Below are 15,184 nucleotides of genomic sequence, written 5' to 3'. Positions count from 1 at the left end.
GCGTACGACTAAACACTTCCCAAGTAGCCCACTGTATGGGATCACTTTACGTTTAAGAATTCAACGAAAACTGTTGGTTGCAAAATGTGCAAACCAAAACTGTCATGGTACGGGAGCACGACTGTAATGCATGAGCATTTAAAGAGAAAATGACATAACCGTGATGACAGAAGAGGAGTAGTGCTCACCACGACAAGTTAATATAAAACAAATTCAGCATTAGGCTATCATTTGTATTCATAGGGTTACGTTTTAATTGAGAAATAGTTCATCTTGAATGCATGACAGAGTTAAGTCAAGTTTTTCACCAACAAACCGGTGATCTACTTGAGCACGTTGAGCTTTGGTATAGTTAAGCAGCTCCAGCTAGCTCAGCATTCACTCCAATACGGTATATAACGGGGGCGTTACTTAATAAGAGGGTTCCTGAATATTAAGTTATGCCCACTGAATATTAAGTAACGCCCACTGAAGTTCGCCATTGGTCAGTTTTAATGGGGGGTTCCTGAATATTAAGTTACGCCCACTAATGTTCGCCATTGGTCAGTTTGGGGACATCCTGGTTTGACACACGTTTTATTTTGTATTTTTTGGGGGTTTGACACACGGTTCGACGGTATCATGTATGGGTATGACGTCATTACGTTGAGTGTGCTAATGGAGGAAGAAGAGTTAACTAACGTTACATCTTTATCTCAGAGTCCATGTGATTTCATTCAATATATTTTGTCAAGATATAACACTAGGTTCAAGCAGTTCAAACATTGATATAAAAAACTATGTTGAAAAAGCGCTCTAGTCTGATTGTTCTTGTACCAATTCTGTAAAATTAAATGGTATTTTCCAATGCTTTTTAATTGTATTTTGTTTCAAGATTAAATATGTTTGGTAACATACAACTGAAATATATTAATTTGAAGACTGAAGTGCCTCTTAAAAGAGTTAAATGTTTTGGTTACAGTCAAGAATGTCAAATCATTGTAACGGTTTCTCCTTCCTTTGGCTTGCACTGTTCAGTTTAACAGCAATGTTCTAGAAAGTTGAAATTGGTAACTGGAAGTATTGAATTTTCTATAGCCTGTTGCAGAAAGGTGGCAAGTTTCAATTTGCATCACGTAGATGCAGAAATATATATTTTTCCGGGGGTGCCTGGAACAAGCACATTTTTAATTCTAGAGTAATGACATTGTTATGGACATAAAACATTGTTGGGAGAAATATAAGTGTTACATGTCTTGGAATTGATTATCTTAAGTATATTTGAACCCTTATTCTTTATTCAATAGCATAAATTACAATTATAACAGGTCCAAAAAAGCACAACAGACATTATTAAAAGTCAATTAATCTATTCCAAAATCTTAAAGTCTATGGCATTACCTAAAAATACTAAATTAAATGATATGCCAGTTAGACAATTAAACATTTAATCACCCGATCAAATATTCAAAATATTACATTCCAACACTGACAAAACTAAACTGTTTCTTTATGTACTGTGTATTCAGCTTTGCCCAGATTATGCAGGCTTTAGTTTCATCCTATCATGTTGTATGCCCAGATGAACGCTTCCAAAACACTGTCCAGTTTACTCTTGCTAAACAATTGATGTTTCTTGTCTCTTTGCCTCGTCAAACTATATTGTGTTTTCTGGATTTTGTAATTTTTGTTATGTGGAAACCAGCATTAGTTGATGGTTTAAAGACAGCTAATAGGTATCCTCATCAACAAACATAATTAACAGAGAAGCTCAAAATTATATATAATAAGTCCTTTTTTGTCTATTTCACCCATGAATGTTTCAGTGTCTTCAAAATTATTAAACAAAAACATTAATGGGGAGGGAGCTTTTTGTTCTTCCTCTAGAGTTGAGGCCTCTCTGAGAATCTGTACAGCACCCTGTATTTCCTCATTATTCAGGGGTGAGGACTTGTACCCGGTCTCAGAAGAGGCCTGTGTTGGCATTTACCCAGGCAACAGCATCCCCCAGGTCAACAACGCATCTTGGCAACTCTAATGAAAGATTACAACAATCACATAGAAGTAGAGGTGTACAAAGTACAAAGTAAAAGTACTCAACTGGGTTTGGCTGTGTTCACCACTTTAGGGAAGTATCTAATTAAGATCTAAGTAACCAGGTAAAGGGAGTTCAAAACTAACCAGTGATCAATAAAAGGAACTATCCCTAAATATATAGCTAGGTTGTAATATGGAAGCACTTACCGAAATCTTCGTCATTGACCCTGTAATTCTTCCTTCATAAACGCATGCATGTAATCAAAAACACCACACCAATGGAAACCATCAATGGGCGTAACTTAATATTAAGGAACCCCCATATTAAGTTATGCCCCTGACTTGCGGTCTGCAGATATACCCTCCTCATTCACAATGTTACTGATGAATTAACCATTAGCATCAAATTTGGTAAGTTCAAAATTTCTCCACAGCAGAAACATTGAGACATTTAAATTCATTACCATTTCAATAAAAATGTACGGTATCGGTCAAAAGTCTCTCAACCAACTTCATGATTCCCTGGATTGCTTTTCCAATAGTCTTGAAAATTATATTATGATAACCCTTTAGTTTTAGCAAGATTTTATTTGTTTTATACCTACTGCCCCTAATAGTCATCAACTGATTAATCGATTATCAAAATAGTTGTTAGTTGCAGCCCTAGATGTGATGAGCCAGTGTTACTGATATTTTTTTGTGAGATGTCCCAGTGTTAGTTAAACATTTGAGTTTTAATGAGCGCAGAATACACAAGGCAAACTCCAGGGGCCTCCTTTATCCATTTTGGGTAGAAACTATCCTAAATGTGTACTTACGAACACAATTTATAATACTTGCACACGTAGAAGATGTGTTATTTCACAAATGATCCCATGACCGTTTTATGCCCACCGTAGGAGATCACCAGTGATGAATACCACTTATACTCAGTGTCAGAGCTTGTGCACGACCTTGGCTATTTGCATTTCAGCATGCCCCTAATTACCCAAATATGATCAAAGTCATCTTTAAGCCTGTGGGATACATACACTGCTGCACATGCAATGTGGCAACACAAAAATCGATTGTCTTTCTGAAAATTTCAGAGGTATAGGTTCCATAGTCAGAGGTATAGGTTCCATAGTCAGAGGTATAGGTTCCATAGTCAGAGGTGTAGGTTCCATAGTCCGAGGTATAGGTTCCATAGTCAGAGGTATAGGTTCCATAGTCAGAGGTGTAGGTTCCATAGTCCGAGGTATAGGTGCCATAGTCAGAGGTATAGGTTCCATAGTCAGAGGTATAGGTGCTATAGTCAGAGGTATAGGTTCCATAGTCAGAGGTATAGGTTCCATAGTCAGAGGTGTAGGTTCCATAGTCCGAGGTATAGGTGCCATAGTCAGAGGTATAGGTTCCATAGTCAGAGGTATAGGTTCCATAGTCAGAGGTGTAGGTTCCATAGTCCGAGGTATAGGTGCCATAGTCAGAGGTATAGGTTCCATAGTCAGAGGTATAGGTTCCATAGTCAGAGGTGTAGGTTCCATTGTCAGAGGTATAGGTGCCATAGTCCAAGGTATAGGTGCCATAGTCCAAGGTATAGGTGCTATAGTCAGAGGTATAGGTGCCATATTCAGAGGTATAGGTTCCATAGTCCGAGGTATAGGTGCTATAGTCAGAGGTATAGGTTCCATTGTCAGAGGTATAGGTGCCATAGTCCGAGGTATAGGTGCCATAGTCTGAGGTGTAGGTTCCGTAGTCCGAGGTATAAGTTCCATAGTCAGAGGTTGTAGGGGCCATAGTCAGAGGTATAGGTTCCATAGTCAGAGGTTGTAGGGGCCATAGTCAGAGGTATAGGTTCCATAGTCAGAGGTATAGGTGCTATAGTCAGAGGTATAGGTTCCATAGTCAGAGGTGTAGGTTCCATTGTCAGAGGTATAGGTGCCATAGTCCGAGGTATAGGTGCCATAGTCTGAGGTGTAGGTTCCGTAGTCCGAGGTATAAGTTCCATAGTCAGAGGTTGTAGGGGCCATAGTCAGAGGTATAGGTTCCATAGTCTGAGGTGTAGGTTCCGTAGTCCGAGGTATAAGTTCCATAGTCAGAGGTTGTAGGGGCCATAGTCAGAGGTATAGGTTCCATAGTCAGAGGTGTAGGTTCCATTGTCAGAGGTATAGGTGTCATAGTACAAGGTATAGGTGCTACAGTCAGAGGTATAGGTTCCATAGTCAGAGGTTGTAGGGGCCATAGTCAGAGGTATAGGTTCCATAGTCAGATGTTGTAGGGGCCATAGTCAGAGGTATAGGTTCCATAGTCAGAGGTATAGGTGCAACAGCATCTATTATACATCACATATCACCTGAAAATGAAGTGAGTGGAAGGCTGTCCTGTTCAAATACTTGTTTTGAGATGGATCTTGGTGCCGTCTGTTCCCCCAATCGTTTTTAGGAACCCATAAAGGTAAAATAAATAAACTTGTCTTGACTCCAATGTGTTAAGTGTAGTAGTGTGTGAAACTGTTTGAGATGCAGACAGACTGGAACCCGAGGGTGGTGGCACTTTATTGTGTTTTTTGCCTCTCAAATAGATTTCTTCTAAACACCAGAAAAAGTTCTGCTGAGCCACTGTACATTAGGCAAAAAGCTCCCATCTGTCTCTGAAATGGAATGCAGCCAATGACAAATCAAAGGATCATCCTGGTATTATCTCAGTGTGTTGTAATAATTGAACAATGGCTTTACACGTGTCTTTAATTGAATAGGTCACTGTACTTAAATTCACATGAAATACCGTAACCTGTTGAGGAACATTGGAAGAATTCACACTGGATATTATTGAATTATGTTTTCAACATAAAAAATTATAATATCCACATTAACTACTCTAGGTTTCAGAAGCAGTTCCCTTATTCCACCACTTGAGACTGTGTGTATGCATTTGTTCAAGGTTGTGCGTTAACTTACAACTTATAAACATGCATAGAAATGATGGTACGCGTGGTTTAGGGACAGATGTGTTCGTACGCATGCTTGATGAAGGCCAGTGGTGAAAATTACTGAAACCGTTGTGTGATTCTGTCTTAACCCATAACTGGCTTTACATACACTGTGTGTGTGTGTGTGCGTGTGTGCACGTGTGTGTGTGTGTAAAGGTGGTGTGTGATGGTTGTTTAGAGGTAGTTGTGTGTAATCCATCATAACTGCCCCTTACACAGCTAGTGGGTGTGTTTCAGGTGGCTGTCATGTCCGGTCATTTTGAGCTAGGAGAGATCATCAAAAACCACCGGGACACAGATGTAGGTATGTTCTGATCTGTGCTTGTGTCCAGGAGTTACTCAGCTAATATGCATGATTCATTACATTTCTAACAGTGCACTGTGTAAGTAAATGTTCCTATCGCTGCCGTCTGCGTTAGTGCACAAAAGGAAGTTAGACCACAATTGAAAACAGCCAGTTAAATCATCACTTACTAGTCTACAACAATCCCTCTCTTTTCTCTCTGTCTCCTCACACTGTCTCAGTACCTTTTCTTGAATCGCCCAAATACGCTCCTCAGAGGCGAGAGAGTGCTCCACGGACCCTGGCCCCACCCCATCCGCACCCCTTCCTGCGGGCCAACAGTGATAACAGCATGAACCTGCCTGATTGGATGGCCCTGCCCAATACCACAGGCTCCAACATCGTCTCAGTACAGGTACAGGAACCTGGGAACACTGCTTCACTTTATTCAGTAGTGGTGTTGCCCCTCCCTCTCTCTGTGGCTCTGCTCCCTGTCTCTCACTCATTCCCCCTCTCTCCTTTCTCTATGTTTCTCTCTCACTGTTTCTCATACCCTATTTTCCTCTCCCTCTGTTTCTGTTTCACTCTCTCCTTTCTCTCTTGGTCTACCTCCTGCTTTCTCCCTCTATAAAATTCTAATGTAAATTGCTTTATTGGCAGGAAAACATTCAGAAGATATTGCCAAAGCATCAATGTATACAATATATATTGTTATAAAGTAATGAAATACATATTAATGTCATAATAGTAAAACAATTGTTATAGTAAAAATATGAAAAGTAAATGAAAAATAATGCATGCCATGTTATTATTATAAATTCATCAGTCTACATTAGTACAATACAACAACTATTGTTTCTACTTCCATTACTACCACTATCATATCTAAAATCTATATATCTACCTACTAAAACAATTACCCTCTGAGGTTATTTGTTATGGATACAGGTGTAGTCCGGCGCTGGCAGGAAAATACACATTTGGCTGCAAGATGAGCTGTTGCTCCTTTGTCAAATAATAATTTTTGTTTTTCCTGTGTGTGTATTGATAATTTTTTTTGAATATATTTGGTAATTTCTTCAAAAATAGAGTTTCTTGGTGAAGAATATTTCTCATAGTGAAGCAGCAAGATCATCTCTGTGTCTGTCTCTCTTTAGGTGCGTCTCTCTCTCTCTGTTCTTATTTGTCTCCTCTCTCTCTCTGTCTCTCTCACTCTTTCTCTTTAATTAAATTACATTTGAATTGCTTCATTGGCATGACGCAACACTGTCCTTATTGCCAAAGTGTACTTTGTATGTAATTATTCACTTACAATCTTCACTGAATTAATAATAACTATGAATGTTGTCAGCAGAATAATTAGTAGAACAATTATCAAGGAAAAAATAGAATATACAGTAAAAACAACAAGGGATCAGAAATGATTGTTGGTCTGTCAAACACTGTCCCTCGCTGTCATTCTGCTGTCAATAAATTCACAGCTGTCGGTTTTCTCCCCAACAAGAATGATGAATAGCTTGTTTGGCACAGAAATCTAAAAAAAACATGTTTTATATTCTCTAGATTTATTTTTGTAATTTAGCAAAAGGTTCATCCAAGGACGTTGATAAAGCGGATCTAAACATGAATGGAGTGAGCCTATGTAGCAATCCTTGTGGCCTTTGTTTTTTGCAGACTGCTGGACCACACTGGTGTAGGGTAGACATGATGGTCCTTGTTCAATTGAGCCACTGGACTTGTCAAACTCATGTTCTTGTTGGCCCTAACATTGCAGGATAGCCAGGTTGACACATTTTCTCTGGCTTTGTAAAGACTACAGCCTGACAAGAGCACTGTTTGCACCCTCAAAGATGGGCTTTTCAAAACATGGGATGTGATTGTTATTACAAATTCCAGGGAGCTCACTAACTACCTCAGCTAGTCCTTTTGTGACTGAGAAGCAATGAGTGTTTCATTACATTACATGATTACTCATTACATTACGAGAACAGTTGGACATTGCTATGAATTCTGGATATTGTGGTTTGCTTACATCTAGGAATTGTAGATAGCCCATTTTTACCAGGTCACATCACAATTATACATTTTGATGGAACATATGATATTTTAATACCATATTTATGAATATACTGTATTTACACTGAACAAAATTATAAACGCAACACTTTTGTTTTTGCCCCCATTTATCATGAGCTGAACTCAAAGATCTAAGACTTTCTCTATGTACACAAAAGCCCTATTTCTCTCAAATATTGTTCACAAATCTTTCTAAATCTGGGTTAGTGAGCACTTCTCCTTTGCCGAGATAATCCATCCACCTCACAGGTGTGGCATATCAAGATGCTGATTAGACAGCTTGACTATTGCACACATGTGCCTTAGGCTGGCCACAATAAAATGGGGGTCCGCGGGGGGGTCTGAAAACCAGTCAGTATCTGGTGTGACCACCATTTGCCTCACGCTCATGATAAATGGGGGCAAAAACAAAAGTGTTGCGTTTATAATTTTGTTCATTGTAAATAAATAAAGAAGCAGTCAAATTTCCAACTCTGTTGCATTCATCCCTCCTAAATTTACTACACAGCTCCCCTGCCGTTGAGCTGAGATCAACTTACAACCCAGACCACACAGTGCCAGTGAGGCCGATCTGAAATGTGCTGTTGTTAACAGTTTAGCTTCCTCTAGTGACAGTTTGCTTGGCCTCACACTGGGTGCCAACTCGCAATCCTCTGCTTGTCAACACACGACCACCCTCCTTGACAAAGTTCCAGCCCAATTCCCTGCATGCTTTCTCTCTTCAGCTGTTCATTTAGGCATTTTTCCTTTTATGTTTTGTACCAGTTGAGAACTTGTCTGGAAAATCATTATCTTGGTATTCTTTGTGGTTTACAGCTGGTCTTCTCTGGCAAGCTCTGCCATTTGGCACAGGTCATCGGTGAAAAGCTTTTTAACATCTGCATTTTAGGGACTAAAGCGAGGGGCTGAGGATTTTATTTTAAAATCCAAGCCAATTTGTTTATGTAAATATAAAAGAGCACTGGGCTGAGACTGCATCTGTGGTGAACCTTGATTAAATTATTAGGTGGATTTCTTGCCAGTTTTGTGGACTAGGCAGTCCAGCTGTCCAAGGCTCTGCCTCTGGTCCATGTGTACTGCTGTAGCATGGTTTTGAATTTGGCATACTGCTTATTACGCAACACTACTCTAACCTTCCCTACGATTCTGTCTAGTAAACCATTACTTGCCAGAAAATAAAATCATAAATTTCTAGTCTGTTTTGATACTGTATATATTGCCAATATACATTTATTTAATCATGTCATTGTTTTACTCCAGACACCAATGTCAGTACCTCTGCAGAACAGTTGAATGCCAAATACAATTAAATCCTTTAATCATTTTTGGTGTTATTATGGTGGACTTGCTATGTTTTGGTATGAATGCAATTTGTCTTTTACAAGGCTTAGAACTCTTCAGTCTACAACGCTATAGAAATACTTTCTCAGAACCTCCCAGCAGAGGCGCTGCAATTGACAAGTACTGTCTGGGTTTTGGGGATTAAGAATATAATATGGTTGCCTTACCTTCAAATATGGTTGCACTCATAGCAACTCATTGTGGTGGCTTGTGAGAACTGTGAGCTCAATCAAGGTGGAAGCCCAGAGAGTGAATCCTTACGGGATGTAAGGATTCCAATCTAAACTTGCCAGTTGAGTGGACAGAGTGTTATGGACCAAAGGTGGATCGGATGTGCTTAAGAGAACACATTTATCGATATCTACTGCCCTGGGTTCGCTGGAGGTTGATGCCATGAAGTGGCAATTTTTAAAGGAAATAAACTCAAATTAGGATAAAGTTAGACACTTTTAATATAGTAATTTGTAATTAAGATAATTGAGCTAATGTAAGTAAATGGGCTGTCCAAAGGATTTTCATTATTCTATACACTTTTCCTACATTTGTCATTATTCTGCATTTGCATCCATTTGAACATTGTTGTTGTGTTTTATAATGGGTTGTCCATATTGCACAATTTTGTACCGCTAATTTCTCTTGTTTGAGTTGGTGTAGGTTTTAGCTGAAAGTTGTTTTGAGTTTATGGACTCCTCAGTGTCACGCTCTTTGCATTTCATCCACAGTGTTTAAAGGATGTTTCATTAAAACAAGGCAAGTCTCTCTCTGTCCATCTCTGTCTGTCTCTCACAGTTCAATTAAGATGTATTGTATTGACACAGGAAACAGGTATTTAGAATGCCTAGTGAAAAAATAACAGACAAAAACTAATTAAACAAGAGAAATGCTATCGGATGTTACCATTAACCATACACACACAATACATTTGTTTACAATACAGTGTTTTAACACCTTATTTTGCCTATGGTTAACAGTCATTGAGTGGGCTGCTATGTGCTGTTTGTGACACAGTGCGACTAGTAGAATGTCTTACTACATGATATGCTTATGGCGCTGGGTGATGCAGCCACATTATTTTCTATGGTGATCCTGTATTGCTCTGGGTGATGCAGCCACATTATTTTCTATGGTGATCCTGTATTGCGCTTGGTAATGCAGCCACATTATTTTCTATGGTGATCCTGTATTGCGCTGGGTGATGCAGCCACATTATTTTCTATGGTGATCCTGTATTGCGCTGGGTGATGCAGCCACATTATTTTCTATGGTGATCCTGTATTGCGCTTGGTGATGCAGCCACATTATTTTCTATGGTGATCCTGTATTGCGCTGGGTGATGCAGCCACATTATTTTGCATAGTGATCCTGTATTGCGCTGGGTGATACAGCCACATTATTTTCTATGGTGATCCTGTATTGCGCTGGGTGATGCAGTCACATTATTTTCTATGGTGATCCTGTATTGCGCTTGGTGATGCAGCCACATTATTTTCTATGGTGATCCTGTATTGCGCTGGGTGATGCAGTCACATTATTTTCTATGGTGATCCTGTATTGCGCTTGGTGATGCAGTCACATTATTTTCTATGGTGATCCTGTATTGCGCTGGGTGATGCAGCCACATTATTTTCTATGGTGATCCTGTATTGCGCTGGGTGATACAGCCACATTATTTTCTATGGTGATCCTGTATTGCTCTTGGTGATGCAGTCACATTATTTTCTATGGTGATCCTGTATTGCGCTGGGTGATGCAGCCACATTATTTTGCATAGTGATCCTGTATTGCGCTGGGTGATGCAGCCACATTATTTTCTATGGTGATCCTGTATTGCGCTGGGTGTTGAAGGTCACATTATTTTCTATGGTGATCCTGTATTGCGCTGGGTGATGCAGTCACATTATTTTCTATGGTGATCCTGTATTGCTCTTGGTGATGCAGCCACATTATTTTCTATGGTGATCCTGTATTGCGCTGGGTGATGCAGCCACATTATTTTGCATAGTGATCCTGTATTGCGCTGGGTGATGCAGCCACATTATTTTCTATGGTGATCCTGTATTGCGCTGGGTGTTGAAGGTCACATTATTTTCTATGGTGATCCTGTATTACGCTGGGTGATGCAGTCACATTATTTTCTATGGTGATCCTGTATTGCGCTTGGTGATGCAGCCACATTATTTTCTATGGTGATCCTGTATTGCGCTGGGTGATGCAGTCACATTATTTTCTATGGTGATCCTGTATTGCGCTGGGTGATGCAGTCACATTATTTTCTATGGTGATCCTGTATTGCGCTTGGTGATGCAGTCACATTATTTTCTATGGTGATCCTGTATTGCGCTGGGTGATGCAACCACATAATTTTCTATGGTGATCCTGTATTGAGGACTTTGTTGTCCACCACCAGCAGTATCATGATGTAGTATATGTACATTAAAGCTGTCTCTCTCTCTCTCTCTGTCAGGGTTATAAGCATTCAGGTACCCTGCGAAGCTCCAGTAGTCCCCGCGGGGCGCGGACTCGCTCCCCGTCCCGAGGCAGAATAGGGGATAAGGATGATAGGAGCCGGCAGAGTCGGAGACAGGGTGGAGGAGTAGGAGGGTAAGACTTCTATACAGCCGTATCAGTCGTTACTCTGTCTGAACCTCTCTGCTGGGAATATAACACTGTGTCCAGACCAAACTGTGTCCAAAATGTTTTCTGAAGTAGTCCACCAATCAGATCTTAATGGTAGAGTTGCCTTGACAGACATAAGCCACTCAGCTATAAACGGTGCTTGGACATTGCCAAAAAGCACTTAGAGGACTCCCAGAACATAAGAAACAAGATTATCTGGTCTAATGAAACCAAGATTGAAGTCTTTGGTCTGAAAGCCACGTATCACGTCTGGAGGAAACAAGGCACCTCTCATCAACTGGCCAATATCATCCCTATGGTGAAACATGGTGGTGGCAGCATAATGCTGTGGGGATGCTTTTCAGTGGCAGGGACTGAGAGACTAGTTAGCATTGAGGGAAAGATGAACAGAGAAAAGTACAGACAGATTCTTGATGAAAACCTGCTCCAGAGAGCATAGGACCTCACACTGGGGTAAAGGTTCAACTTCCAACAAGACAACAACCCTAAAAACACAGCTAAAACAATGCAGGGGTGGCTTTGGGACAAGTCTGTGGCCCAGCTAGAGCCAAGACTGAAAAACAATAAAAAATCTCCTGAGAGACCTGAAAAAAGCAGAGAAACTCCCCAAATAGAGGTGTGCCAAGCATGTTGTGTCATACCCAAATAGGCCCTAGGCTGTAATCACTGCCAATAGAAACAGTTGTCTGACAGATTAGGAAACAGAGTTTCAACAATAAGGAGCAAACATTTAATTTGAAATGTTAAGTTACATGCCGTTACATTGGAATTAGCAAAACAAATACAACCCCATTTCCAAAAAAGATGGGAAGCTGTCCCAATGTAAATAAAAACAGAATGCAATGATGTGCAAATTGTTTAAACCCGTTGCTAGCATTGGGTTTGACACGTTGCTGGCATCAAATTTAAAATGGGCATGACTTTTTCTGAAGACAATAATATTTCTGAGTTTCAACATTTGATTTGTTTTATTTTCAATTAAATATAATGTATTATATAATATAATACATTATTTGCACTTCATAGCATTCTGTTTTTATTTGCATTTTATTCAGCTTCCCATCTTTTTTGGAAACACGGTTGTGTGTTATGTAAAGTTACATTGACTGTATGTATTGTGATGCGTTTCTAATGTGCTGTAATGTACTCAATCAATCAATCAATCAATTGATTGATGGATTGACTGTAATGTACTGCAATGTGCTGCAATGTGCTGCAATGTACTATTATTGACTGTAATGCACTGTATGTACTGTACTGTAATGTGCTGCAATGTACTGTACTGTAATGTACTGTGTTTCCAGGGTGGGGTCTGTCAGCAGTGGTGCTGGTATAGCAGCAGGGGGCCAGCGGAGGCGTCTCTACAGCGCCGTCCCAGGACGGGTGTTTGTGGCCACTCGTTCCCACTCTGCCCAGGGAGACCGAGAGATCAGCTTCAGCAAGGGAGACAAAGTAAAAGGTGTGTGTGTTTAGTGTGTCTATGTTGGGGGATGGGGGTGTGAGGTGTCTGGCCGTGAAATCAAAATAGTTTGTCTGGGTGCAATCCTGATACATTTGCTCAGGAGATGACATTTTTAAGCTGGTGCCTGTGCTAGGTCTGTGTCTGCTACAGTGAGTATGTCTGAGTCTGCCCACTGTATGTAGCCTACTGGTCTTAATAATGTGAGTGTAAGGTCTTTGTGTTTGTTTTGTCTTCAATGTCTCCAGGTATGAATATGTGTGTGTTTGTGAGTGAGTCTAAGGTGTTTCCAGGTATGTATGTCTTGGTGAGTATGCAGAGAGGTTTGCATGTCTGTCTCTATGTGTGTCTACATGTTGTCGTGTTTCCTGGTCCTCGGTTGTGCATAGATGTCATTTGGTGTATACTGGCTCTGTGAGGTAATGGGTCTGACGCCCAATGCTCTTTCCTGTCCCCCAATGCAGTGCTGAGTGTGGGCGAGGGGGGGTTCTGGGAGGGCACGGTTAAGGGACGGACCGGCTGGTTCCCCTCAGACTGTGTAGAGGAGGTGGCAGTCCGTAGCCAGGACAACCGTTCAGGTGAGGCCCTGCCCACACACCTGCAGATACAAACATCATGCCATTGTCTCTCTCTGTTTTACTGTGCCCCCTCCCTGATTGGTCAGAAACACACACGTACAATATGAGGCCAAAAGTATGTAGAGCTTTGTTTAATGGGTTATCATGGTCGAGCAGCAAACATAAGAATATGACCACCATGCGCAATGCCAAGCGTCGGCTGGAGATGTGGTAAGATTGCCGCCATTGGACTCCGGAGCAGTGGAAATGCGTTTTCTGGAGTGGTGAATCACACTTCATCATCTGTAAGCCTGACGGACGGAACTGGGTTTGTTGGATTCCAGGAGACCTCTACCTGTTCGAATGCATAGGGCCAACTGTAAAGTTTTGTGGCAGAGGAATATTGGTCTGGGCAGCTTTTCATGGTTCAAGGCCCCCTTTTTTCAGTGAAGGGAACTTCAAACACTACAGAATACAATGACATGCTTGATGATTATATGCTCCCAAGTTCCAACTTTGTGGCAATAGTATAGGGAAGGATCTTTCCTGTTTCAGCCATGCTCAGTACACAAATTTAGGTTCATACAGAAATGGTTTGTCACGGTTGGCGTGGAAGAATTTGACCAGCCTGCCCAGAAGCCCTGATCTCAACCCCATCGAACATCTTTGGGATAAAGTGGAACAGCAAGTGCAAGCCTGACCTAATCGCCCAACATCAGTGCACAACCTCCCTAATGCCCTTGTGGCTGAATGGAAGAAAATCCCTGCAGCAAAGTTCCAACATCTAGTGGAAAGTCTTCCCAGAGGAGTGGAGTGTTGTAGCAGCAAGGCGGAACCAATGCCCATTATTTTGGAAAGAGATGTTCGATGAGCAGGTCTCTGCGTACTTTTGTCCAAGTAGTGGTTGTTTTGCTATACTTGTGAGAAGATTTTAGGGACAGAAATGTATTCCTGTTCACAATCCTATTTTCCTGAACTCCTAAGCGTAGCCCCAAAACGTACTCAAATTCTATATCCTATCCTAACCTTAACTGCTAACCCTAAAAACTCATTTTAATTTGAACCTTAATAATCCAAAATGTCAAATAGCCTAACCATTTTGATAAGTGAGGACTAAATAAATTTCCTCACCTCACCAGATTTTCCATGGATTACTATAGTTTTGAGGGCTTTAGTTCCTCGCAAGTACAGTAATACTGTATGTGTACACTGTTAACACAAAGACAGACCAGCTGGCTAGTTGACTGTCAGGATAGTTAAAGCTGGGGTGGCTTGACAGGAGTGAAGCTGAATCAGTAGTAGTGGGGATGTCCACCCACCTTTAGGCCTTAGACTGAACTGATCAACGGAGCTATTATCGACTGTCGGTTAGTCCACAGCTCCATTGACTGTAGCTTGACACTCAACAGGGAGAAGCCTACAGTAAAGGTTGGGTGATGATGTTGGCCAGTGTGGCAGGCAGCCATCCTGCTGATTGAACAGTGCTCCTGTGTTTCAGAGAGCCGCAGTGACAAAGCCAAAAGACTGTTCCGCCATTACACAGTGGGCTCCTATGACAGCTTTGATGCTCCCAGGTAAGGATGAGGCTGCTTTCACTTTCCCTACCCACTATCATACTCCCACGTCTACCTGAAAATCACTGGAATAACTGGGAATCTATGACCAGATCTTTTATCTGCTGGGTCGGTTGGATCAACTTTGGGATGTGTTATCAGATCCACTGGTAACGATTGGACGATTTATTGTTTGTGGTTGAGTGATCTAGTGTTTGTGATTGAATGATCGAGCGCTTGTGATTGGGTGATCTAGTGTTTGTGATTGGGGGATGTAGTATTTGTGATTGGTTG

General features: G+C 41.0%; 1 protein-coding gene across 4 annotated transcripts in view; it reads left to right on the top strand.

The window, feature by feature from the left end:
* LOC105012999 (SH3 and multiple ankyrin repeat domains protein 1) overlaps nt 1–15,184 on the top strand; it is a 73,833-nt gene that overhangs the window by 38,054 nt on the left and 20,595 nt on the right. For all 4 annotated transcript variants that reach the window (XM_034295297.1, XM_034295299.1, XM_034295298.1 and 1 more), the window contains 6 exons: nt 5,222–5,288; nt 5,510–5,682; nt 11,149–11,285; nt 12,626–12,780; nt 13,245–13,358; nt 14,836–14,911. In XM_034295297.1, coding sequence (XP_034151188.1) covers nt 5,222–5,288; nt 5,510–5,682; nt 11,149–11,285; nt 12,626–12,780; nt 13,245–13,358; nt 14,836–14,911 — 722 coding nt within the window. The remainder of the gene's footprint in view (nt 1–5,221; nt 5,289–5,509; nt 5,683–11,148; nt 11,286–12,625; nt 12,781–13,244; nt 13,359–14,835; nt 14,912–15,184) is intronic.

This window comes from Esox lucius, chromosome 11 (assembly GCF_011004845.1).
Source record: "Esox lucius isolate fEsoLuc1 chromosome 11, fEsoLuc1.pri, whole genome shotgun sequence".
Taxonomy (NCBI): domain Eukaryota; kingdom Metazoa; phylum Chordata; class Actinopteri; order Esociformes; family Esocidae; genus Esox; species Esox lucius.
This window is presented reverse-complemented; position numbering and strand designations above follow the sequence as displayed.